At 42.5% G+C, this 26,573-nt stretch overlaps 1 protein-coding gene across 6 annotated transcripts in view; it reads right to left on the bottom strand.

The window, feature by feature from the left end:
- Positions 1 to 26,573, bottom strand: part of SMOC1 (SPARC related modular calcium binding 1) — a 133,417-nt gene that overhangs the window by 81,628 nt on the left and 25,216 nt on the right. For all 6 annotated transcript variants that reach the window (XM_039552483.1, XM_039552484.1, XM_039552486.1 and 3 more), the window contains exons 2-3: positions 11,089 to 11,260; positions 535 to 647 (exon numbers count right to left, since the gene is read on the bottom strand). In XM_039552483.1, coding sequence (XP_039408417.1) covers positions 535 to 647; positions 11,089 to 11,260 — 285 coding nt within the window. The remainder of the gene's footprint in view (positions 1 to 534; positions 648 to 11,088; positions 11,261 to 26,573) is intronic.

Below are 26,573 nucleotides of genomic sequence, written 5' to 3'. Positions count from 1 at the left end.
TACCCTGTTTTGGCAAACTTCAGCAAGTGAACAGGGAAGAATCAAAAACCCAAACAAAGCAGTCTCATCTCCTCTCTGCCAAAATCACTACAAGACATACAGTACAAGAAGTACCCTGCAGAAGGAATAGGATGAACAGACCGTTTTTTTCCTCAGATAGATGAAGCAGAGAGCAGATTCAGCTGGGTCCACCTTGCTCTGTGTGAGCCACAGCTCTCTTTACAGCTCCTCTTCACAGAAAAATTGACCTCCCCTGCAACTGTTTTACTTTCTATGCAATGCTGAAGATTAATGCCATTTGTTTCTGTTCTATATTGGAGCTGGATGCTATTGCATATGTATATGTCTTTTAAGGTATTGTGACTGAATCAAAATTTCCATTTGGTTAAAGAAGTCCCCAGCTTTCAAATCTTTACCCGAGTAACTGAGTCAGAGTGTGCACCCACTCTGCTATCATCGCTTGGCTCATGTCTTAACACGGAATCTCCCACAGACACTTGAAGCCTGGCTGAATGAAGCAGATAGAAATTTTACCTGCATGAATGATCCATCCTCATTGCATTCTGGGATGAAGACTGCTTCCTGGGGCTTCTTTGCCTGTTCCAGCGCTTGAGCTCTCTCTAATCGACACTTGCTTTGGCCAGCATCTACAAAGAGAAAAGCAAAATCCACTTACATCACAAACACCATTTGGCCTCTCCAAAAGCTACCAGATGCACCACACAGCTGCAAGGGAAAAACCCCCGAAACAAATAAATATAAAGCATAAAGGACCATTACACACACATTCACCAGGTAGACATGGAGCTAGCACTCATCATCCTAAAGACTAATATGAACCTAGACAAACAAACTACAAGCCAGTTAATTAAGAGCTGCCTAATTTCCTAGTCAATAGTTTTTATGATCATCTTAGGATCCTGGAAGCTTCTTTAACAAGCACTGGAGCACAATGTTCATGCAGTGAAAGGCCATTAGCCTGAAACTGGATGGTTGGATATAAACCAAGTAATTCAAGCCGAGCAGTGAGCAATATGGAAAAGAAGTGATGACCCCCTCAAAAGTTCTTCTCTGAGCAACTTTCGCAGGAAGATACTGAAATAGCCGGTCACCCATATGAACTTCCACCTTTGTGTGGTTCAGATGAAGCAGATATGCCATTTCCTGTGCTTTCCTGAAACGCAGCTTTTACCTCTAGTCCCAGTGCTTACAACTGAGTGTGCATTATAACTCTCACACCAGTTACTCACTTTGGAGCCAAGAAAAAAATTTGCTCTGCCAACAGTGTTTGAAGGGGTTAAGACTTCAGCTTTTACTTCAGATGATGGCGAAGTGTAGCATGACCTTAACCCCTTCCAGGTCCAGCTCACTATTACAGAGTATACCCAGATAAGTCTAACTCTGATGACTGATGGGTCAAAAGAGGAAAGTTCTGCCCTGCAGAGATACAGATTCATTCAGTGTTTACATTTAAAAACATGAGGTCTAACAATACTGCTGTTCAGTCTAGAAAGAGAAGGAAAACAGTGAATATCTTGTTTCCATGGCACTCTTAACACAGGAACTAGCACCTTCTTTCTTCTCCCATGAATCCACTGACTAAAGATTTTCAGTGCAGAAACTTCAAAATCTTATCACCAGAATCTTTTAGCAGCACCATAAAGACTGAACAAGTTTCAATCCCCATTTTACTAGGCATGGAAATCATATTGGTTAACAAAAAATTCCACTGGATCCCTGAAGATCACATTCTGTTCCATAGATCACATGAGCTTTGACAACAGAATCACTAATACCAGCATTAAATTAGAAAGTCAGTCTGGGGTCTTAGATCAATTGAATTCACATTGTGTGGCAATAGAACTTCCATCTAGGTATCTCTAGATATATTATCAATGGCAAGGCTGTAAATAGTTTTGATAAAGACATAGACCAAAGCTTTCACACCAAGTACTTTATTTACACAACTGATGACCAGAGAGATTAGGTTTCCAGTTTGCCAACACAGTTCATTTTAAACATATCACATTGCTTCCCAAGAAGGATTTCACAAGGCTTCTGAAATTATGAAAATCGAACCTTTTTCTCTGGAAAAAGAATGATTCATAGCAATAGTATACAGTACAGATGCCAGCTGCTTAGGCACTGGGTTAGAAAGCAACAGTACCTATATCAATTCTGCCACTGCCCAACGATGGTCACCTCACCCCCCGTGACCTCATGCCATTTTCTGATTCTATGTCTCTTATCTTTAGACTAATCTGTTTGTTGGGTGTTTGCACAATACCAAAGCACACGGAGCTTTGATCTCAGGTGGGCCTATTATGCACCTGTATAAAGAGTGAAATTGTTACAGAGTAAAAGACTTGAATAAAATTTACACTGTATTTTTTTTCTAGTTATCCATAAACTCTGACATGGAGTTTCCTTTCTGCCTGCCTGCCAACCTGAGCAGATGATCAGACCTCATTTGCACATCTCCAGTGGAGGATAGTCCTGCCAACTGACCCTTCCAAACATATGCTCACTCTTTCAGCTGAAAAGGAAGCACTGGCAATGGTGTTAACTGGAACACCTATCACCTGCAGATCTCCTGCACAAACTTAAGAGTCTAATCTTGCTTGGCATGACAGAGGACATTACTACAAAACCAGATGGTGTGCCTGCCCTGTTTCATAGCTAGCTGCTTGACTGAAAACACTTTCAACTTCTGCTTCACAGGAGACAAGTAGCAAAAAAAAAAAAAATCAACATAGATAATGTAGATGTGCACTTGCAAGGAAAAAAAACCAGGTGTGAATTTCTTATGTGACAATCAAACCACAAGTTCCCAAATGAAAGAGTTTTCTAGTCTCTGCATCTGAGGATACAAGACTGCAGACAAGCATTTTTGGTTCCCCTCCTGAACATAAAACAGAAGCATAAAGCACTTACACACAGCATCTGCTTTAGTGCTGGCACGCTCACAACTACACGACAAACTGGATGCTTCAGCACAGAGCTGGTAAAAACAAACATCTTGTGATATCCCCTGCAGTACAAATACATTAGAAGCCCAGGCAGAAGGGAAACTAACCCAGATCTTTGTCCAATTTGTCTAATGAACAGAGAAACAGGCACAAGATTAAGTCCTTACTTTAGGCAGATAATATAAACACATTACTGCGAAGGCTACCGTATCCCTCCTGGCAATTTTAACTGGCCTTTATAGATTGAACTCTCTACTCCCACCAAGAAGAGCACACTTCATAGCACACCACCACTACACCATGGTGTTTAAGAGCTCATTGTTGTTGCAGCATCTTTTGCACTTGAATCCTTGGCTCAAGTGGTGACTCCTCACAAATTACTGCTGAAGTACAGAGAAGACAGAGTTTTCCTCCTGATCATGGACACTCAGGACTGATTACTTCTCCCATCCTCCCTCACTGATTTCCAAAGGTCACGCCAGTCCTTTTACAACCTTGATTTGGAACAAACACCTATATACCACGCTGGGTGGAGAGGTGCATGCATATTGCTATCTTTTTTGTCAGTCTTCCACAGATCAGTTCCAGTAAAAACAGTGCCTTTAAGATCAACATTTACTGGTTTGTTTTAAAAAGGACTGTCAATCCTTCTCTTCCTCACTCCACAGGCTGGTATTTTTATAATGTTTGTATCAACATGTGATTTCAGTGGGATGACTTCACCTTGCTATTTTTGCTTTGTTAATTAGAAAATGTAAAGTATTACATAAGTGCCAAGTGTTTAAAAAGTAGCTGCCAAATAGCTCACCCCAAACAAGATACATTACAAATTTTACTAAAGCCTGATCTTATGATTGTAGGTTCATATAGGCTATTCTGCATTTCACCTGCTTACCCAAGTGTTTCAGCACTTTCTTCCCTGTTTTTAGAAATGTTCTCTGGAATATCAAACACCATGCTTATAAACCAGAATGGCATTAATGCATTCCAGTTTCATGGTTCAAGCAGACTAAACTGGACACTTTTACCTCCATTACATTAGGTGAAAAACCAAAACAGCATAACTTCTTTTGAAAGCAGACCTGCTTAATTTTATTTTAAATATCTTCAAACTTGGGACAGATTTACTGTAGCTCAGAAAGCTGCCTTTTAAAGAAAATTAATTCTCAAGCTGGCAGCTGGCAACCAGGAGATTGTTAACTACAAGTGATGTTTTTGACATCCCTGGCCTAATCGGCACAATGCAGGTGCACATAATTTTGGATTTTGTAATGAAGTTGGCTAGTTACCATGGCTGATCTTATCCATGAATAGTTTATTCAAACAAGACCACCATGTCCCTCATAGTATACACACTGCACTCCTGAATAGGCTCCAAGAATTCCAGCATCCTCTCTTCAACAGGCAGAGGCAGTATTGACACAACATCATGGTATAAAGACCCAAGCTCTCCTAAAAACACAAAGTAAAACACCTCCAGGATTCACATAACACTAGCAGCAAATCAATACAACGCAACCACCAAAATCTATTTAAGCTATTTAATTTTAATTCTCCTATGTTTGTATCCAAAGTTAAAAGAGCAAAAATTGATCCAAGCAGCTTTTTAACTATTTTCAGTTCCATTAGGTAACTGTCTCACCTACAGGCCAGGTCTCCACCAGACATGAAGCAGTTCAGCTACAGTGAAGTCAACAGGTTCATACCCATTTACTCAATTATCTGTGTATTTGAACAAAACAGGCAAAAATGGAACCTGAGCAAACTACAAAAACTTCCCTATCTATTGTGCAGGATATCAACCAGTATTCACTCTCCCCACTGTTTTCCACTTCATTTAGGTCAAGTCCTGGAATTCCAAACTTCTTTCATCCACAGAGAATGGTTCAGGTTGGTAGGGACCACTGGAGGCCATCTTGTCCAAACTGCCTGCTAATGCAGGGTCCCTCAGAGCACACTACTCAGGATTGAGTACAGACAGCTACAGATATCTCTGGGGAGGAAACTCTACAACCTCTTTGGGCAGCTGTTCCAGTGTTCAGTTACCTTCACAGTAAAAATGTTCTTCCTCACATTCAGATGGAACTACCTGTGTTCCAGTTTCTGCCCATTGACTCTTGTCCTATTGCTTGGCACTACCAAAACGCCTGGATCCATCCTCTTGACATCCTCCTTTCAAGATACTTACACACACTGATGAGGTCCCCTCTGAGTCATATCTTCTCCAGAATAAACAGGCCCAGCTCCGTCAGTCTTTCCTCACAAGTGAGGTGCTTCAGTCCCCTCATCATCTTTGTCACCCTCTGCTGGACCCTCTCCAGAATGTCTATGTCTCTCTGGTACTGATAAGCCCAGAACTGGACACAGCACTCCAGGTCAGGCCTCATCAGGGCTGAGTAGAGGGGCAGGATCACCGCCCTTGACTTGCTGATCCTTGATCCTGCCTTGACCCTTGATCTTCCTAATGCACCCCAGGATCCCATTGGCCTTCTTAGCCACAAGGGCTGCTGGTTCAGGGACAGTTTGTTGTCCACCAGGACCCCCAGATCCTTCTCCACAGAGCTGCTTTCCAGCAGGTCTGCCCCCAGCCTGTATTGGTGCAGGAGGTTACTCCTTCCCAGGTGCAGGACCCCATACTTCATTGAATTTCAAAAAGGTTCCACTCTCCCCATCCCTCCAACCCACAGATCTTTCTGAAGAGCTCCACAGCCCTCCCAGCTTTGTGTCATCAGCAAACTTGCTGAAGAGGCATCTGTCCCTTCATCCAAGTCACTGATGAACAAGTTAAATGATAAAGGATGCAATATTGAACCTCGGGGGACTCCACTAGCAACAGGCCTCCAACCACACCCTGTGCCACTGATCACAATCCCCTGAGACCTGCCATTCACACAGCTCTCAAACCACCTCCCTGTCCACATGTCCAGTCTGCACTCCCTGAGCTTTCCTGGGCGGATATCATGAGAGAGTGTCAAAAGCCTTGCTAACATCCAGGTGGACAATACCCACTACTCTTCCCTTATCTATCCAGCCAGTTGTCCCACCGTATAAGGCAACCTGGTTGGTTAAGCATGACTTCCCCATCCATGCTGACTGCCCCTGATCACCTTCTTGTCTTCCTTTCATGCCAAAGCACTTTGTTCCTTTTTTGATATCCACGTACCATTTCTACTCCAGAGTTCCCTAATTTATTCAGAACATGCCTAGAAACATGTCTAAATTTGCGAAGTCATTGAAAGTGACATTTTATATTTTACTAACTGCTGCCAAGGAAGGACATTCTTATTCACAGTCAAGGGAAAATAAAGCAAGTTTGAAGACAAAACACATGGATCTAGCGAGCAGACAAAGTGATTTCAAAACATCATCTTCTGTCCAACAGAAATAGTAGGTAGAGAAGATTATCTTCAAATAACCCATCAGTCAGAAAACCTGCCTTTCTAGAACATTAGCCAAAAGCTGTGTTCATTTCCTGTGTCCCAGGAAAAAGGCTGCAGGTCCTGGTACAATTTCCACCAGAAACTTACAGATAGGTTCACTCCACACAGTGGCTTGTGATCCAAGAACAAACTCTGTACCAGCAGACTTATTCATCTAATTAATAAATCCAAAGGGAACTTTTAGAACACTCCCACATTGTAATTAAATAAGCCAAACAAGTTCCTAGAAAGCAACCAGTTAACACAGACCATAAATGTTTTCTAAGCCACAGATATATACCAATATAACAATCACTGCATAAATGACTCTTGGCAAGCTGTCAAGATTAACAAGCATTTGTCCTTCACCCCTGCAAAGTTTTGAGGTATAACTCTCATTTAACATCAAATATTATGATGCCAGCTAAGAAAAGATCCAGGTAGGATTGCTTGGCTGTGTATTTTAGACACAGCTATACCATCTGGAACTATTCTCTAGAATCTCATCAGTGAGGCTCCATTTGTCAGGGATGCCATAATTTGATCATTTTAAGCTACTCCTGACTTTTAACCCTTTGTGATGTGTGAGTGAGGGTTTGGAGTTCAGATAATTTAGCACTGAAGGAATTTCATTGAAAAGCACATGAGGAAGCTAGCAACGAACGAGAGTTGAATAAGGGTTATAGCTCCCAGAAGGCTGGCAAGATTTCATCTTTAAAGGTCCTTAGTTTCTTGAGAGAGAACAGAGCATTAAGTTGAATCAAAAAGGTTCTGTTCTCACTATGGAAACCATTCTGTTTTCCTTGGCACAAGCACAGTTCAAATCATCAGCATATACACTGGCAGCCTATGGTAATCTGGGGGGCAGAACTATGCCTTGCTGTCCACAATACACTCTCTCTTTTACTTTTTTTAGTTGCCTGTTGTTTTTCCCCCTTTGTTGGGGTCCCTCCCCCGCCGTGTAGCCCTGGGAGAGGGGCCCTGAGGGCACAGACACGGGGCTTCCCTGCCCCTGCTCAGCCTCGTTCCCATTGGTTGGTTTGTGTTCCCTGCGCGGGCAGAAGGACCCTTGGTCCCGTGACTGGAACAGTTCCTGAGCAGAGCCCCGGCCATGCGGCTGGAGAAATAAACATCCCTGAAACAGCTAGCAAGAATCTGTCTGTCCATATATATTTCCTTTCCACGGGACTCCTGGTTTGATATATGCGTGTTGCAGTATCCCCACTGCAACAAATGGTGGAGAATTGTGAGTAGAACGATCCCCGATCCCTAAGCGACTGATTTGTGTGAGTAAACCCTGAAAACTTTGGATTCCTCTTCTTGGTTTTGCTTTGCTATTCCGTATCTAAACTATGGAGGAACGGTGGGAAGACTCTTGGCTCTCAGAGCCGCATATGGACATTTATCTTAAACTTAAAATGATTCTTGAACAACGATTTGTAAATTTTAGCTTGATTCAAGCTCAAAAAGAACTGAAACACTTCCTGGCATGGTTGTTTAAGAACTTTTTCTATGTTTCTTGGGATTTAATTCTTACCAAGGGCTTTTGGAAAACCGTTTGGACACAGTTAATACTGGAGTCAAAATATATGCCGATGGAAGAATATTTTCGTGAATATTATTTAGTTACCGAGACTGTTGAACAATGTCAGCTGTGTCTTGGCGAAGGGAAGCCTGGCGCAGGGACCGTGCGGCCCAGGCCACGTGCACCGAGCGCTCTCCGAGCAGCAGCGAGGCAGTTCCCGCGTGCAGGCGGAGCCACGCGAGCCGCAGTGTCGGTGGCGGAGCGAGGCGCGGCGGGAGCGGCGGGACCCGGCGGTGCCTGCCCGGTCCCGCGCAGCGCGTGGTGGAGCGAGCCCCATGAACGCCCGACCGAGAGGGGCGGCGCGCGGGCGGCGGCGGGCGGCGATGGCGGTGGAGCGGAGCCGCGCCCAGCCGAAACACGCGCTGGAGCAGGGCGCGGGGGAGTCGTCGCTCGGGGGCCCGGCCGAGACGTGGGTGCAGCGCCCGGCATCGGCAGCGAAACTGCGACCAGAGGAGGCGACGCACGGAGAACTGAGCGGCGCGGCCCGGCCCGGCCCGCGCGGCCCGAACGCGACCCCGGGAAGAGCGCGCAGGCACGAGCAGCCCCGACAATTCCAACATGGGAGCGACCGGAAAGAGAGAGCAAAGACGCAGCGAGACAGAAAACAGCAGCCACTCGGAAAAAGGAAAAAATCATAGTAACTAAGACCTTAGGGATAGTAAAATGGTATAATGTTAAGCAAAATTATGGTTTTATAACAAGGTGTGACAACCAGCAAGACATATTCGTGCATAGAACTGCTATTAAAAAGAATAACCCTGAAAAATGCATCCCAAGCTTGGGAGATGGAGAGGTGGTGGAATTTAATATTGTACTAGGGAGAAAAGGGTTACAAGCATCGCAGGTCACTGGGCCTGGTGGTGTTTCTGTAAAAGGCAGTATATATGCAAAAAATCGTAGTCATGTTAGACAATATCTCCATTGTAAGCCCCCCCTACAGTTTCCCTTTCCTAATCCCACCTTTCCCTTTTACCCTATGTCCTATTACCCCCAGTGTATTCCCAATCCGTTTTTTCACCCATGGTTTCCCTCACAAAACCATGCTTTTGCCAATTGTTTCCCCAAAAATCCCTTTCCAATGCCGAGTGGGGGATGAAAAGGGGGAGGGAAGAAGTTAAACCCTCTCCTGCCTCAGTTTCCCCACAAAGCATGCTCAGAGAGTCCTGTCTCCCTTCTGTCAGCCCTAAGATGTTCCACAGAATCTGATTGGACATTTAAAGACTCAGGAGGGTGGCTTGTTTTGTTTTGAAACTGTTCTTGTTATGTTTATCCAGTTGTTTTCATTCTCCTTTTTATTAAAATAAAACGGGTGAGGTGTTGGGGTCCCTCCCCCGCCGTGTAGCCCTGGCAGAGGGGCCCTGAGGGCACAGACACGGGGTTTCCCTGCCCCTGCTCAGCCTCGTTCCCATTGGTTGGTTTGTGTTCCCTGCGCGGGCAGAAGGACCCTTGGGCCCTGTGACTGGAACAGTTCCTGAGCAGAGCCCCGGCCATGCGGCTGGAGAAATAAACATCCCTGAAACAGCTAGCAAGAATCTGTCTGTCCATATATATTTCCTTTCCACGGGACTCCTGGTTTGATATATGCGTGTTGCAGTATCCCCACTGCAACACCCCTTCAGAGAGTGAAGGGCAAGTTAAAATTTCTCATTTCATAAGGATAAGTTCTTGGATAAAGTGTCTATCACAACTGTATGTGACTGAGCTCGATGGCCCATGGGATCCCTCACAGTTCCATGGGAGCTCTCCTGTAGAGCATCTGTCATGGAGGAGGAGGGAAGGCTGTTCAGGGTATACCCGGTGTCCAGCTGCAGTTCAAGGTGCATGAACACTGTTGGCAGTACCTTCCTTTTTGCAAGTACACAACACAGACCCAGCCAACAGCCTGTAGTTCAGCACAGTTGTCCCACAGCTGCCCGGATTTGCCAACAATTGTGATCTTTATGCACTACAGGTCATGTTCCTAATGCAGCCAAAAAAACAAAATACCTTTCAAGAGCAGCACATATGGAAATTACCAGCTAGGTTAAATTTGCATGTCATGGCTGAAAGAATATTCCTACTTCACAGGGATTGGTAGGAGTGTTAGTGGGTTAAAAGCAAGACTTGCAGTTTACAAACACTCTCAGATTGTTAGGTACTGTATAGTACCACAGGTTAAGAGGAAAAAGGAAAGGAGAATGCAAGTTAGTTTCAGCTAAACATTTCAGTTGCATCAGAGAGCAGAAAGAAAGTGTACTTTACCTGTGCCCAAGACAAAAAAGTCTCAGTTACTTCTTTGGGACTCTGGAATCACAATATGCACCAAAATACATTTTTACAATAGTAAAAAAGCCTTCATAAACAAATGCCAGGCTTAAATGAATGTGTATTTATTCTGTCACATGGATTTTAATGACTTTCTCCTGTCACTTTAATCCACTGCTAAAAACACCTGTGCCACCTGCCCTCTGAGTCAATTGTGATCTCAGAAAATGGACTCCACTTTATTTTTCACTTCACGGCAAATGCAAACCATTTGTGTGACAAGACACCGATAATTCTTTAAAAAGTTTCACCTTCATCTTTAGACTATGCTGAAGAGCTGAACTGAGGGACACTATTCACACTTTTAAGTAGATATGTAACAGCAAACAGGAAAAAAAATCAAAAAAGCCACGTAAAGCGCCTTGCATGCACTGTCTTCTTAATTAGCTCAGCACAGAAAGGCTGAAATGTCTGAAAAGTGACTAGACATCTAGTGTGCATCATATTCTTCCCCACTCCACATTCCTGTCAGTCCAAGGGTCAAAGATATCTTGATTCCTCATCAGCACAGGTAGCAAGGAAGAAGTCTGCTTTCAGGATTTGGTTTTGTGCTTACATGGGGTCAGTTGTTTCTGTCTGCAGACACATATTTCAGCCCTTTTTCACTGATGTCTGTGGCTCCTTTGCCTTCTTTCATTGATAATTCAGTCAGCTCGTACTCTGCTGCCTAAACTGAGACTCAGATACCCATGCTTGCAGGAATGCACAATTCCAAATCATATTACTCTCAGAACATGGTATTAAACTCAAGGGTCTAAGAATTCAGTAGGGCTCCCATTTCGCCTCTCAGAGGCATTTGAAATCCACCTACCTTTGCAGCGGCCACGATGTGTCACGCTGAGACTCTGCTCACGGCATTTGGCTCTCTGGTAGTCACACATCGACTCGTACGTTCTGCCATCAGAGGCACACAGGGGTTTGGACTGGGACCTGGAGCAATGCAGGTTGCACTGAGGGTCTCTGTCACGGTCGCTTATTAAAAACTGAAGGAAGTGAAAAAGGGAGGGAGAAAAAAAATAGTGCTTTTGTTTGGTTTCCCAAAACAGAACATGGTGTATTTTTTTTCTTTATGACAATAACAATATGACTATAATGCATTTTCAGCTGCCTACCAAAGCTGACTTTGCCTGAAGGGAACTTTAAATGAAACACATACATCTTTAAAAAAAATTAACGGTCTTTGCCATTCCATTTTCTTTAATAAAACGGAAACATTACTCACTCTGCCTCACCTCTAAAAAAGTAAGATGTGCAAAGCCAAACACAACCCATACGGGAAGGGCAATACTGAGTCACAACAGCCCAGCTTGCCCAGTGCTGTGCCACAAACAGTATCTGGTACTAGAGATACTAGACAATTTTAGTCAGAGACATAATAAACTTATCACCAAAAATAGAGGAATCCAAATAACCTATCAAGATTGGCCTTGGTAGTTGAACCAAACCTGTGACCAGTTTTATGTGACCAGTGATGATTTTGAAAGCATTGTTTATATCATCTGTAAATACCACCTGCAAGAGCATACCTGCACACTCCCAAAGTCACCTTATGTTCTTTCCTGATGACATCCAGCACAGCTGGCAATTGCATTCCACACATCCCACAATCTAATTGCACACTATGTGAAAACCTATTTCCTTTCAGAAGTTTGAATTTCTATCATCTTTCTGCATACCTCTTCTTCCTGAGTATTCCATTATGATGCAACCCATTTTGTACAAACGTGGCATTCCTTATCAGTCTTCTGTAATTTGAACAATCCCAAACTTCCAATTTCTCACCCAGACCATTTCCTTCCATATCATGATCACTACTGTTTTCCTTGGTGTTCTGCCTTATTTTTGGGGATGGGGAAACCCACAAAGCACTAGTGCCCATCGTCTGTCTGCTTATTCCCTGCAAATCCCAACATCTGGAAGTAGTTTACTGCTGTACCCTGGACTCTACTCTGAACTGCCTGTAGGGTCACCCAGGTCCCTTTCCCAAGTTCATATTGTTTTCCTGAGGATCCAAACTGACAGACATCTTTCCAAAACCACTTGTAGAAATTTTTGGTAAGGCATGATAGCAGCAGCCCTTTTCTCTTCCCATACTACCCCACTTAGTGGTTTGTCAGACCTTTAATTATTACCCAAACCGAATCACCTGCTCACAGGAAGATTTCAGGGGACTCTTCAAACAAGTTCCATGAGGATTAAGCAAAGAAAAGGGAAGTCAAACCTGCCTTGCACTTCCCCTTCCCTACCTCCCATTTTCTACAGCCTCTTGCAAGCCTGGGGACACCAGAGCAGCTCTAACACACTGATATCCCAGCTCGCTGCCAAAGCAGTTCTGAGCTCAGCAGTTCAGAGCTGGCTGGCAAATGGGCACTGACTGACACCCTGCCTGCAATGCACAAAGCCACAGCTCTCCAAGTGTGTTGATAGCTGGATGCCTCACAGGGAAGTGTGAGTCACTGCCATAATCACCTTGGTGTTACAGTTTCCTACAAAGCTGTCTACTCTATGCTTTGAGGTTAAAGCTGTTGAAAAAACATTGCCCGAAGCCTAGTTTGGGTTGGTTTTTAACCACTCTGAGAACATACATCTCTGAAATTTGGTTGTCGGTGGGTTTTTTTCATTACAAAAAAATCTTCTCTCCCCAGTTAAATGAAAAACAATTGAGAAGTTTCATATTTTCATACTGTACTGCTGGATCTTTTGAAGACTAATGCATTACTAAACCTCCTATTTAAACATGACAGCTGGGAAAAGTAAGCAAGGTTTGCACACATTTTACTTTTGGTGGGACAAACTTTTTTAAAAATCTCATCTGTCACAGACTTGACATATTTGCTACAGCACAGTGTTTTTGAAATGTTTTTGCTCCTTTTCTGCAACACATTCTATAACCTGGCAACACCTGCTCCAAATGGGCAATTTTAAATGGTTTATAGAGACCTGGACTAGACTATAAAAACACTGTAAAGCTGGACCAGATTTTTTCTTTTCAGGGGTTGGACTATCACAACTTAACTTGGAATTGCTCTGGCTACAGTAATGTCTTTCTGTCGCCCCCAAAATGCAAAGATCAGTAGTGACTAAACACACAGCAAAAAAGCAACAGACTGAAGATGCTGAAGCCTCCTCCCAGCATGTGATGTCAGAGACACTGAAAGACTCACAAGGCTTTCAGGTTTCTGTATATATAAACAGACTTCCAAAGCAGAGCTACCTGATAGGAAAGTATGGTGCACATGCAGCAATTAAATATTCAGTCCAACACAGGAGCCATTCTGGTTTAGAAGGAACATACAGATCTCCCATTTATCACAACTGAAGGCTTGAGCTAATAGCATGAAACTTTTTGCAAATTCCTTGTCAGAAGCCGAGTTCCGCAGATATGAGTTATCCAGAGGTTAAATAAAAAAAATCCTAGAATCCTGGTTCCCAGCATCAAACCATACTACTAACTTATTTAAAGTCAGCTTGTATCATAAAAACTCACTTAAACTTTCTGCAGCCTGTACCAAAATACTTAGTATAGAGAGGGCTTGTACATCAAGAACACCCCCTCTTCCAGAAAAGGCATCTCTAAAGAATAGAAAGTTGTTCTTAGGGCTGACAAACAAGTTAAACCTAAGGCTGTGGAAGAGCTTTTCTCAAGTGCCTCCTTGCAGACAGAGAAACAACTCGACATTGATTAAATATGAGGGCCTGAGGAAACATGCAGAGCACCCCGATGCAGTCTGTGAAGTTCTTGCCTACCCAAATTAAGCCAAGAACCACGTTATTAGAAAAAAAAAAAAAAAAATTAGAAAAAAAAAAATCAAAGCCTTTTTAGCATTTGTAATTTGGATTACAGTAGGGAGCCCACACAGCATGTTCGGTGCTTTCCAGACACTGAAGATGCCACACCTGCCTTGCCAAAAAAGTTTATGGTTTACGTAGTTGCACAAGATGGTGCTTGTTTTGCTCAGGTAGATTGTAACTGTGTAAGTCTGCATTAAATTCAAGAAGGATCCAGGACCCCACCTGTCTGATCAGAGTTCTTCTCACGCAAGCGAACAGTACTGCCATAAAGGCCAGCAATATCTCCAGGAGATCTGAAGGGCTTCAAAAACTCCCCCTTACAGTTGGGCACCTGCTCCACCATAGCTCACAGCCCATATCTTTGCTTAGCAGCCCTGGCAGCATTCAGGTATAAAATGGTAGTTCTTTGTCCCAATTCTAGCAGGTAAGCATTCATGCTACAGAAGTGATGGTCAATACAGACCACCCAGAAAGATTTAATATACTAGATGTTTTGAGCATACATTCCCTCTTGCCCAGCACAAGTTCTAAAATCTTCCTTTAGCATTTTGCCAGTCTGAGAGCATGTCCTCCTCTGTAAGCAACCTCAGCTGCATGAAGAAAAAGAATGGATGAATGCTGAAACGTGTCTGCCATGGGGAGACCACTTGGTTCTGTAATTTTAACAGCTAGGACCACAATCCCTATGTAGTTGGATTTATTTTTATTTTATAATTCCTACTTTGAGCAAGCAGGCACTGCTTTCCCAGGGGTAGAGCCCTGCTCCAGAGGAGCCCCTTGGTCACTGCTGGAGGTACTGCTGAGCCGGGCTGAGGGCTGTGAGCAACGTGCACAAGGTGCCCTAATGCCTGGTACCCACCCTCCCCAGACACAGCCAAGACAGGAATGTGATTCTCTGGTCCCTCCAGGGGAAGAGCAGCAAGGTAAGTATTCTGCTTTTAATGCCAAATGTCCTACAATGACCCTTGAATCTCAAATAAAAGCCTGATGTCCCAACAGCTTCGGGATGCACACACAAACAGGCTTTGCAAACAACAGAATCACTACTCACAGAGCAGTGCTCGGTGCTCTACACACAGACACACAGCACGAGCAAACCTGGACTCAGGGAAAAAGCAACCCTGCAAACATGTGCAGCACCAGCAGGTTTCCAAGCTTCATCTAGAAAGAAGAGGAAAATAACTATCTTAGCTCTGAATTTTCTCAAAGTTTCTTCTTGATTTCTGTGTTCCCATTTGTTTCAGAACAGACTACATCCAAAGCAAATGGGATTGGAGATGGCTTATCAGTTCTTTATCTCCTCCCTTTTCCTTCATGAGAAGAAAGCTATTAAAAGTAGAACTAAAAGGAAAACAAACCACCCGCCACAAACACAAAACCCCGGCTAAAAAAAACCCCAAAAACAAACAACAAAACAAACAAACCCCCTCCCAAAACTAGAAGGAATAATCTATTTTACAGGAAAAAGTTAAAATTGACCAGATTGCAAATGGAATCCATTGAATATAGACTCAATACTAAAATAAGTAACACTAGTATTAAGCAACAGTATCTGTATATATGTAACATTTATTTACACTAAGGGAATCTGCACAGCTCCTATTCCAGCCAGTTTGAGTCCCTGCCCTAATGAGTTTCCAGTTCAATGCAACTCTCAGAGCATCCTTCTATGTCAAACGTTCTATCTGTATAAGGACACAAACCTCCTTTAGCAAATACATTTACACAGGTGCTAGCAGAAACCGCTTCCCAAACTGCTTTCTGCTTCTTCAGACTTGAAAAGAAAAAGGAAAGATAAGAGGTCAGAATGAAGTTAACTTTGCCAACAAAGCATATCTGTTCTTTTTCTCCACACCTCAACACCACTGCTGACAAACAACAAACACTGATTAAAGGGTTTTTAATGCCTGTGAAGGAAAGCAGACTCCCTGCAGCTGCACAGCAGCTGGGAACACTTGTGTTATTTAGCAGAGAAAGGTCTGACCCCACAAGTGAAAATGAGCTTGGTGGTCACTCATTCTATTCACCATCTGGGTACATTATAAGCACAAACAGAACAGCACAGCCTTTTGTGATGGAGGTAACGAGAAATGGCCACGGCATTGTAGTACCACAGTAACATGCCTTAGCAAGGCTTCAGGGAAAAGAGGGAGCAAGGGACACAAATGACATGAACGTGAGAAAGTGAAAATCTATTGAGAAACAAATCTAGAGTTCACTACAGATCAAAACAGAGGTGCCTCTGCTATTTAGCAGCTTCACTTCAGATTAGCACTGCAGAGTGCTACCGCCTAACAAACCTGAGACAGACAAAACAGCACATGCAATACTTTTCTCCTGTTCTGGCAGATTTCAAGTTTGAAGACCCTTAGAACATGTCTTGGGGAAAGTGTGATTCATCTAGGTATAGTCATATGGCACAGGTCACCCACTCATTAGTCAAAGTACTCAGACTGGCCTGACTTAAGTACAAATGAGCGAGTCCTTCCCAGAGAGAATTCCCCAGGAAAACCATACCATTTTACACATTAAGGGAGACTATAAACTTCTTCATTTTTGTTGCTGTTGGAAAGAATCATGTCACATTTTTATGCCTTGGTTTCAGGCTCCAAACTGGTGCAACTAGCCATTCAGGAGGCAGAGCTGGAGCCAAGTTCCAGTTTTAATCATGGCTAGACTCTCAGCCCCATGGCACGTTGCCTACAGGACACAAGCACTTCAATTTCAACCACTGGTTTTGGACTTCAGCCAAGTTTCCTGCCATGGAATCATAAGCCTAGCAGGTCTCACAGGGGTCAGAGATGCTGTTCTGAGCCAGAGACCCAAAATGCCTTGCTTCTAGGAATACAAAGAGGAAAATCTGAAACTCTTTTAAAAAACTCTCTCAGGGTTTGCAATCTTACATGTGTAAAAAGATATCAACCAGCCAGAGCCATCAAACTCCCAAGAGCTGACCAGGCTGTCCAGCCTCTGTTCTGAAAGTGCCCATCCAGCCTCAGAATCTAGCAAGTGAAACAAGGCTTTTGAAGTGAGTTTCCTGGGAAGTCTGTCATGTGTTTTGGAGCAGGGGAAGGAAGAGATTGATTTTAATATACCCTTTTTGGAAATGTTCACAATTTTGTACTTCACTGGCACCTGGATAACTTTGGTTTAAGAATATGTTATTAAGACAAAGTTTCTCAAAGTCCTGCATCTTAAGAAGTTCCAGTCCTTAGGGGGGGTTTTCTAGCATCCTACAGTTTTATACCAAGGCTTAAGGCTTTCCCAACAAATTTCAGAAGGCCACTTTCCCCAGGCAGAAGGAACTTACAAGAAAGATATTGTAATACTTTTATTCCTTGAGCCACCCCTCATGCAATGTGAAGAGTTTAGCCTAAGTTAAAGCACCACTTATGTTTCAACCCCAAGCCTCCAGCTGTGCAAATAAGAATGGGTTCAAAGCACAGAGACTGTGCATGAGGATGGTAAAGACAGGCAAATCTATGGGATCTCACTGCAAAGCTGGCAAACTCTAGATTTATTTGTATGAGTTGAATTCAAGACAGTTTTCTGCTCTTAAAGGCTAGAAACCTCATTTTTCTACAGAGATTTTCCCTTCCTTCATACAAAGCAAAGGTTGAAGGAGGATAGTGTAAGCCACTACAATGAAAGGCAGCACTTAAATATTATGCTTCATCTGTTAGATGACTTTAGCTAGGAAATAATACTTCTGTTTTCTTTGCAAACTGATCCCCAAACATGATGCAGCAGCTGTGTTCTGTTTTTAGAAGATGAGGTACTGGATCCAGAGACGCTGCCTAATGGAGTATTCGGAGTGCCCACCAAAGGTTTGGGAGAAAAGTCCACCAAGGGTTCAGGAGAAACCCTTAGAATTGCACTTCATGTCAGAGTAGCTCTCTCAGTTTTTTTCTTGTGGTTTTGTTGTTCATAAAAAAAAAAAGTCATTGCAGTCAGGGAGCGAACTTCTAAAATTTTATCTTTTTGCTATTGACATGCAGGTTTATGGAAGTGCTTAACTACATTTGACTTGCAGGAAAGAAAATGCCAGAGACACCAGGGACAAGAAGTTCATTTCATATTTTAAAATAATCCCTTCTCCTGCACAATTTTTATATCCACATGTCTGTATCACCTTCATAAAAATCAAACTTCAATTTTGTAAGTCACAAGTTTAAGCATCTCATAAGTTCAGTACACCAATCATCTGAGCAGAGGAGGAAACCAAAACTTAAACACAAACCAGAAATTTCATCTTAAGTCTCATGTTTCTAACACAACTTCTAAATCTTTCTAGTAAGTCTGGCAGTATTAAGGTAGAGACTGATTTAATTCATTTGAAGTAATTACTTCAGTTTCTGTTGAAGCTCACTCTCCTACTCAGAGTAGTCCTGCAGGCAAGGTAACATGTAAGCCTAGAACAAATTTAAGATTAAATTTAATTTGTCAAACTCATTGACAAGAGAAGGTATGTTTAACTTGGACTATTTTTTCTCTTTACCTTTGCTACTATACATGTTGAACCAGATAGAAAATCCAAATGTTTGAACAGACAGGCAATGAACTTCTTGTCCCAAGACAATAACAGCAAAACTTCCATTTATATATAAGGTGGAATCTTGTCTTCAGTGAATTGTATTGTTTAATAATACGATCCAGTCTTTCCAGTTTAAGGAGTCCTGTGCATATTCAGCATAACTCAAAAAAAAAACAAACTCAAAACATCCTTCTGCATAACCTACTCCAAGTTAATCCCTCAGTAACTATATCCCCTACTTCAGTCTGTCATAATGATAGTTGAAGCTGTTGATCTCCACTAGCAAATGTAGCAGGATTACAACTTCGTGCTGTCACTAGGTGAGAAGTCAGCTATTCCATTGTAATGAGATGTGTTTTTCTCAAAAGCAGCTCTCAGAAAAGCAGAAGGGTTGAAGTAATACCAGGTGTATGCTTCAACAAAGCACAGTAACTCAAGCAAGATTTCCATGAAGAGTGATCCCCACACTTACCCAAACATTAGCATACTGAATGCTTCAAACCACTGCACATATGTTTTCCTCTCAGCCCCAGTTCTCTTGAACCATGGAGGCTGAAGTACATGCTTTCTTACCCTCCACTGTATAAAAACCACTGAAAGTCAGCCCCAGGATTTGTAGAGTTCTCTGCACTGGCGTGGGAAGTCTAGCCACTTACAGAAAGTGGCTGTGAAATAATACTTTCTTGAGCTTATTTTCCCTCTTGTACTACTTTTAGCAAGACTGACTATGCAGTCAGCCTAGGAAACCTTCTTCCCCATTTGCAAGAGCTTGTAGTACTAGAACTGTCTTGATACAAGTTTTTCATGAGTCTTTGCTGTGGGGTTACACATAAACTGCAAGCATGTCTGATGACAACTAAGTTTGCTGAAGCATTCTTAAATGAATAATCTGTTTGATGAAGTACAAATTCTCTGCTGATTTTCCATCAATAGCCTGATAAAGGCATAAAGGGCTTCCTTTTAAATCCAAAGCCCCTATAATTTGTCTTCATCACCTGAAATCAATTCATCCTCATCCCTTTCTCTTAAGCACCTCATGCTGTCTTTCTCTCAACAACTTGGAGTACTTTGCCCTTTTATTTACACAGTGTTATTGCTGAAGAGTGGGCACCTACTTTAAATGGAGTCTCCAAGTTAGTTGATAAGCTTTCTAAACATCCCAAACTAGCAAGATAAAAATGGTATTTTCTCCTCCCGTAACCCCTTCTCCCCAATAAGACAAAACTTCCCATCCATGCCAGAGACTGTCCACTGCAAAAAGCACATATCAAGCCATACCAAAGACGGCTTTGTAACCTCCTGAACAGTCTCCTACATAAGTACCATTCCCTTTGGCATGCACAAAAGGCACATTATGCAAGTACTCCCAGCAAGATACAGCTGACTTTACCTCAAACCCGATACCCTTTTCCCATTTTCTAGTCTACACCACAACCATTGCTGCCTTTCAGTCACCGCCATATGCATTAGACACCATTACTGTAAACAAAGCAGGTGTATGAAGACCATCACTATTCTCTGGAACTGCTCTATTCTGCTAGAAGATAATCTCGGTAAGAAGACATGATGATTGAACATAGTTTACAAACACAGTTTGGCAGCCACATCTTCAGGGTTAAGTTCCAATGGAAATAAAACGATACAAAGGCACTTCTTCCATCACAAATTATTTGCCCCTGTAGATCTTCCAGGATGGAGAATTGTAGCTCAATAGCTCTACGAGCTTTGGTCCCTAAATCAATTCCTCAGAAATGCTGAAAGAGGCATTCAAATTGAAGCTGGCATCCAGCCTTCATTATGTTTGGTGCAACTCCTGCCAACAGCAGAACCAAGAAGTAGATATTAGAAATAGCTGATCTCATTAGTTCAAAACCTATCAAGGGCTGGCTCCCCATCAGGAGACACATACTAAATGAATGCCAAGTCTGAAATGCCACTGCACAGAAGAGATATTAAAAAAGAAGGTACTGAGAACACTCAAGGGTTCACTTTCCTTAACTATATTCTTACCCCTACATGATCCAAAGACAATGATTAACCAAAGATGGCTGCATCAGGAGCTTCTCCCCATTTCATGTGGCTTTACATGTATTATCATCAGCACTTCAGTGCCAAAGCTTCTGAAGCACTGTCTGGGAACAGAACTTTGACATGTTTCCTTCTAGAGGCCTACCATGCCATTTCCAGAGATGTTCAGCATTGGGTTCTGGCCTGATCAGGTATACAGAGTAATAGCCTTAGCAGCCCCCAAAGGCCTCAAAGCTATACAGAATAATAAAGGAAGTTGCCCCTATTGCTCTATTACTCCTCTGAAGTTTCAGATACAGCAAAATTGAAGAAAAGACTGGTATTTCACCTTGTTCATACATAATGTACTCTTATTAAATACAGAGTAGCTTGCAAAAGCAGCAGCAGCTCTCATTTATTACTAACATTATTCCACTGTTGTTAAAGGGTTTTCCTAACATCATAGAGGATGTGTTATCCCTGAAGTTCTAGTCTATAGATTAAGAGGCAACAATAAAGACATATTCTCCTTAGCAGAAGAGAATTAACTGTTCAGTTAACAGATAAATAAACGATTCAGTTAACTGCTATGAGGTACTATTCACTCCCCCTAAAAATCACTGCAGTAGTAATGTCCACCTACCAACACATGCAGTTATTTGACACTAAATCACATGCATCTGATCTACAGACAAGTAGTGTCAGAGTCTCAGCTTTATACAAGTCAGATGATAACTTTTAAAAACACCATTTAGAAATCTTAACTCTTGCTTCAGCAGGCCAGCAGAGACTCTTATGAATAGCCCTTCAGTAGGATCCTGTTGACATCATAAGGATCCCAGGCTTGGTTTAATACCCACTGCTTCAAGTGCCAAACCCACCTTAGTGTATTCCACAGTGACCCAAACAGACACATTAAATGCAAGGCAAGTTTTAAATTCAAAATAAATAACCCAATCCTGCTAGCCAAGAAAAAAAAATGTGCCAGCCAGGAATTTAGACTGAGAGGGAAAGAATCAGGAAAGAAGTACAAAACAGAAATGAAACTCCTGTCAAAAGAGAAGAAATAAACTTTTCCTCCCAACTCCCCAAGGGAAAGATTCATTGTTTCATTACTTCATTCTGTAGTTCTGTTTGCATTGTATTTTACAGTGTTTAACAGTAATTCTCATCTTTCTAGTTACATTTAAACTAAATGCTTCCTTCAGTTTTGTAGGGATAACCATCCTGTGTATGAAGAAAGTGCTGGAGAACGCTTTCTTGGACTGTCAGGCAGTTACAGCCTTTTGGGACAGCACAGGAAGTAGCAGGGTTTTTCCCACTACCAAAATCTTTCTGGATCACAAATTGAAGAAGCTGCTGTGCACAAAAGCTTCAGGATAGGATCTTCAGTTCTGCTGGTATGACACTAACTCTGCTCTCCGCTCCTGCCTCAAAAAAACCGTCCATTAATATGACAGTCTAAATATATGATAAAAACCTTTCCGTAACAGACAAGATGTATGAACTGGTTGCTCCAGGAGCTGGAAGCGCTACAGAGAAACACTTCTAAGATAAAATACTTGTGTGAGGCAAGAAGGAAGGACCCTTGTTAGCGGCACCATGGTTAGCTCTAAAGCCATCATCTGCTGTGAGTGACAGACAACATTCAGAAGAGCAAATATACTTTCTGATTTCTGCAGACAAGATTTGTTTACAGTAATTACTTGTGCCTTTCTTAAAAATTATAGCAGTAACCTAGGTGCTGACTACTGAACTTGGAGAGGAAAGAAAAACAGGTCAAGCATCTCTATAGCACTGCCATTCACTGAAGAGCCAAACTAGGCAACACCACTTCAAACCAGTAAGTTGTTAGTGTGCAAAGTTTTCCAGACTGTTCAAGTACAGTTCACATACCTTCCAATAGCCTGGGAGTAAGATGTTGCATTTTATCACTACTGCTGAACTACCCAGCAATATTACTACATACTAGCATAAAAACCTGCTTTAGCATGAAAATCTGTTTACACGGGTCAGGCATATTTTCCATACTGAAGTGACAGATGTGGTTTGTATGACGTTCCCAGCAGAACCTCTCCTGCTGAGATCTACAAGGAATCATAGAACAGAATCATTTAGTTTGGAAAAGACCTCTATAATCAAGTCCAACCATTAACCCAGCACTGTCAAGTTCACCACTAAACTATGTCCCTAAATACCATATCTACACATCTTTTAAATGCCTCCAGGGATGATGACTCAACCACTTTCCTGGGCAGCCTGTTCCAATGCTTGGCAACAATTTCAGTGAAAAATTTTTTTCTAATATTCAATCTAAACCTCCCCTGATGCAACTTTAGGCCATTTCCTTTTGTGCTGTCACTTGTTACCTGAAAGAGACTGACCCCCACCTGGCTATGACCTCCTTTCAGGCAGTTGTAGAGAGCAGTAAGGTCACCCCAAGCCTCCTTTTCTCCAGACTAAACACCCCCAGTTCCCTAAGCTGCCCCTCAGACTTGTGCTCAAGACCCAGCTTCATTGCCCTTCTCTGGACACACTTCAGCCCTTCAGTGTCTTTCCTGTAGCAAGGGGAAGCATCTCCAAGCTGTCAGGTTGCTGCTATGAGGTCTGCAGTCTAATTAGGTAGAATGGGAAGCAAGGATGGTGGTGCCTTGAAAAGAAGTAGTATTTACAGGAATTTTGATGCTGCCCTAGACTGTTGATATGAGTTTCCCCAGTAAGATACAAAATCCCTTTCCCACCAAAGCACTTCCCTTCCTCCTCACAGTATTATACATACATTTAACCCTCACACCCATGCAGAAAGGTGTTAGTGACTGATCTTCATACAGGCTGTTCGCCCTCAGGTTGACAGCTTTTTCACAACATTTTGTACTATAGAACTGTTTATTTTAGTGTGTTTACTTTCAAGTTGCAGAAAGGGTGATTCTAGCTACACAACTATTTTCCACACTTTCAGTGAGGAGCTGCAGAATACTCATGCTGCTTCCTTATTGCTAGAAGCAGACATGCATTCCTTATTTTCTGGGGAAATAAGTTTTGAGTATTTCCAGTTCTACAGTATTTCACCTTAAACACAATGAAGTTAATTTTCATTGTCACCAAGCTCCTTGCAGTTAAAAGCTATCCAAGCCAGTGGGCTTGGGTATATTTGGTTCTCTTAGGTATCTTTTTTGGTATTTCCATACATGAGTTGTTCTGTCTAGGACTGATAGCATTCCATACAAGTAGCCATCTCTAGTCCAAATTCACACAGCACTCACCAGGTTAAGTTTCCTCCAATTGCACTTCACTGGGGTTCTGGTAGTGGTCAGCCAACTTTGTGCTGCAATTTGTGTGTGTCTCTAGTGGAAGCTAAAAAAATTTCTAATATACATATCAGTCTATTTTTGCTGTCTGCCTCCCTGAAGGGAGCAGGATAGCAGTCTTAATATAAGCAAATATGAGACCTCTGCACAATAAATCTTTGACACAGATAATTGGCAAGATTATTGCAGTCTCTCATCTTCCTTTTCAGGGCATGTTATTGAAAAAGCTATGGGAAAACATCTGAGGTTTTATCTGGATTCCTCAGATTTTCTGGGTCTCTTTCTGTCTGGTCTAAGACCTGGCCTCAGTACAAACACATATTCAGGCTTACTGGTCAGACTTCTCAGAGTGGACAAAGACCAAACTGACATTTTTAGCTGACAGACTTAAAGCAGGCCATGATACCAGCTTCCACATACAGCTTTGTGACTGCTTCAGACTATGAACAGTAAGTAGTACTCACACCATCACCACATCTGAAGCTACAGTGAGCTTCTGTAAAGGGTTAAGCAGTTTTCCTTCTTTCTTCATGCATTCTATACCTTAAGAGGCTACTGGGCCAATCTCATCTGAAGAAATTTGTGTTTCTGACCCAAATAATTGATGTTGCTCTTCTCACTGGAGGATATTGCCCACCTTTACAGCAGCCTGGACTGTGGCCAATAAAACATGATCCCAGGAAGAAGTGACACCAGCAGAAAGGATCAGAAGAAGCAGGACTTGCTTTATCACTGAATGAAGGGTAGGCTGCTTACTGCTCACGTGATACTACTACTGCTTGAGGGGACAGCAGGCAGGCATTGGCAGAAAACAAGGGAGATGAAGTATTAGTAATCACTTCTCCCCATTCACCTGCAGCCACCCATGCAAGAATTACACCATATATTTTTCTTCATCCAAACAAGACAACAACAACAAATTACACTCCCTCACCCTGCTCAAATGTAAGCCTCAGGAGAGCTCTAGCTACTATAAGCTGTAAGTGCTGCACATCTCAGTTGAGGTTTGTTTAAAAATAGGTAGATAGATGGCAATAATGAAGGCCTAGATTGTGGTGATGCACACCCCAAAAAGCAGCTCAGAACTGTATAAATATTAGCAAGACTGTTCTCAGCAGGCTTCTGGCTGAGGAGGAGCCTGTTTTGGTGCAGAGGGCCCCTCTCTTCTCCTGTCCCCTGAGTTTGGGAACCTCTTCAAGCTAGAAAGTTATCCCAGGCACTAGCTGTCTTAGCAAACATTGCTAAGTCCTAGTTTTACCCCAAAAAAATCTTGACATGCTGAATCAGGTATCATTCCACTTCTTACAAGCTTTTTTGGTCTATACCAGGAGGCAAGAGATAATTGGAGAGGTAAACAAGTTTAAGAAATTTATGGAAACCCAGCTGCACAAATAGGAAGAGAAGAGTTAAGAAAAAATTATTTCATGTTGTTTGATAGGACTCCAGGCAGATTCTAAGTCAGTTTAGGTCAACTGTGACCCAAGAAAAAATACGGTTTAAGAACTTGGAGTGACAGTTTCATTAAAACTGGTTTAATAGGTGCACGAGAAATGGTCCTGTGTCTGGCCTTGCTACAAGGTTTCAAGGACCTTGAAGATGTAGGCCCCAGTAAAGATTCCAGACTGAACCAAGTTCTTATCCTTGTCAATCCTGATTTTGCCATGACTGTTTGCTCCACACATTTCTCCAGTCAAGTCTCCTTGTAACCAGACGCTCCCCATTTCTCACTCATACATGCTCGCACTTTGTCCTTGCTCCTTTTTAATTCCAATTCTCTTAAGATTCAGACAGGTATTATAGATTTCATCTGCTCTCAGTGCCTAACTGGAAAACACGGAAACGTTTGAGGAAACTATTAAAGTCAAGAAGAGTCATCTCTGTTCCTCCCAGCTGAAGTCTGCCAGTTCTCACACACAGAAAGACCACTCTGTACCTGACTCTGGAAAGACGTTTTCCCCCCAGCAATTACATTAACATCTTACATATACAGACATTGTTACCAGCTCCTGCACCAGGCACCATCATCTTCTTCGCATGCCAGGCTGCCAGTTCACTTCTATCCCTCATCAGTGTTCCAGGTCCGCCACATCCATTCTGAACCTTTGCAGCTTCCTAGGCCTTTTCTCTCTTCCCACTTACAGTTACAAACCCAAGCAATTTCACCAGCCAGCCTCTCATTTAAAATTCAGGCAGATGGAGGAAGTTATTAACCAGTCCCTCAAAAACCCTAATTACCTCAGCAATTCAGCTCTATCACTGGATACTATTTCGATCCCCAATCCTCTGTTACTGGTTACAGCTCAAGTACCACCATATTCTTTTGTTTTCCCAGGACTTGTGACTCTAGAGAAATAAGGCAGTTCAATGTTGGTGTGTTTTTGATCAATCAAGTCAGATGACAAATTTTACATCCTGAAATCTGAGATTTTATTCCTATTAGTTTTCAGCAACAGAGAAAGCTAAGTGTAGCCTAGTAATTGATTACTAACGAGCCCCTGGATGACACAGAGTTGCTGGGCAGTGAATCAGTAGCTTAGTTTCTTGCAAAGATTTTTAGAAGCACTCCGCTACAGTTACACCTGGATATCAACACAGTGTCAAGAAAGCATTAGCATTACCCAAAATAAAAGCAGAATGGAATAGAACGTGAAAAAA

Source organism: Corvus cornix, chromosome 5, assembly GCF_000738735.6.
Source record: "Corvus cornix cornix isolate S_Up_H32 chromosome 5, ASM73873v5, whole genome shotgun sequence".
NCBI classification, from domain to species: domain Eukaryota; kingdom Metazoa; phylum Chordata; class Aves; order Passeriformes; family Corvidae; genus Corvus; species Corvus cornix.
This window is presented reverse-complemented; position numbering and strand designations above follow the sequence as displayed.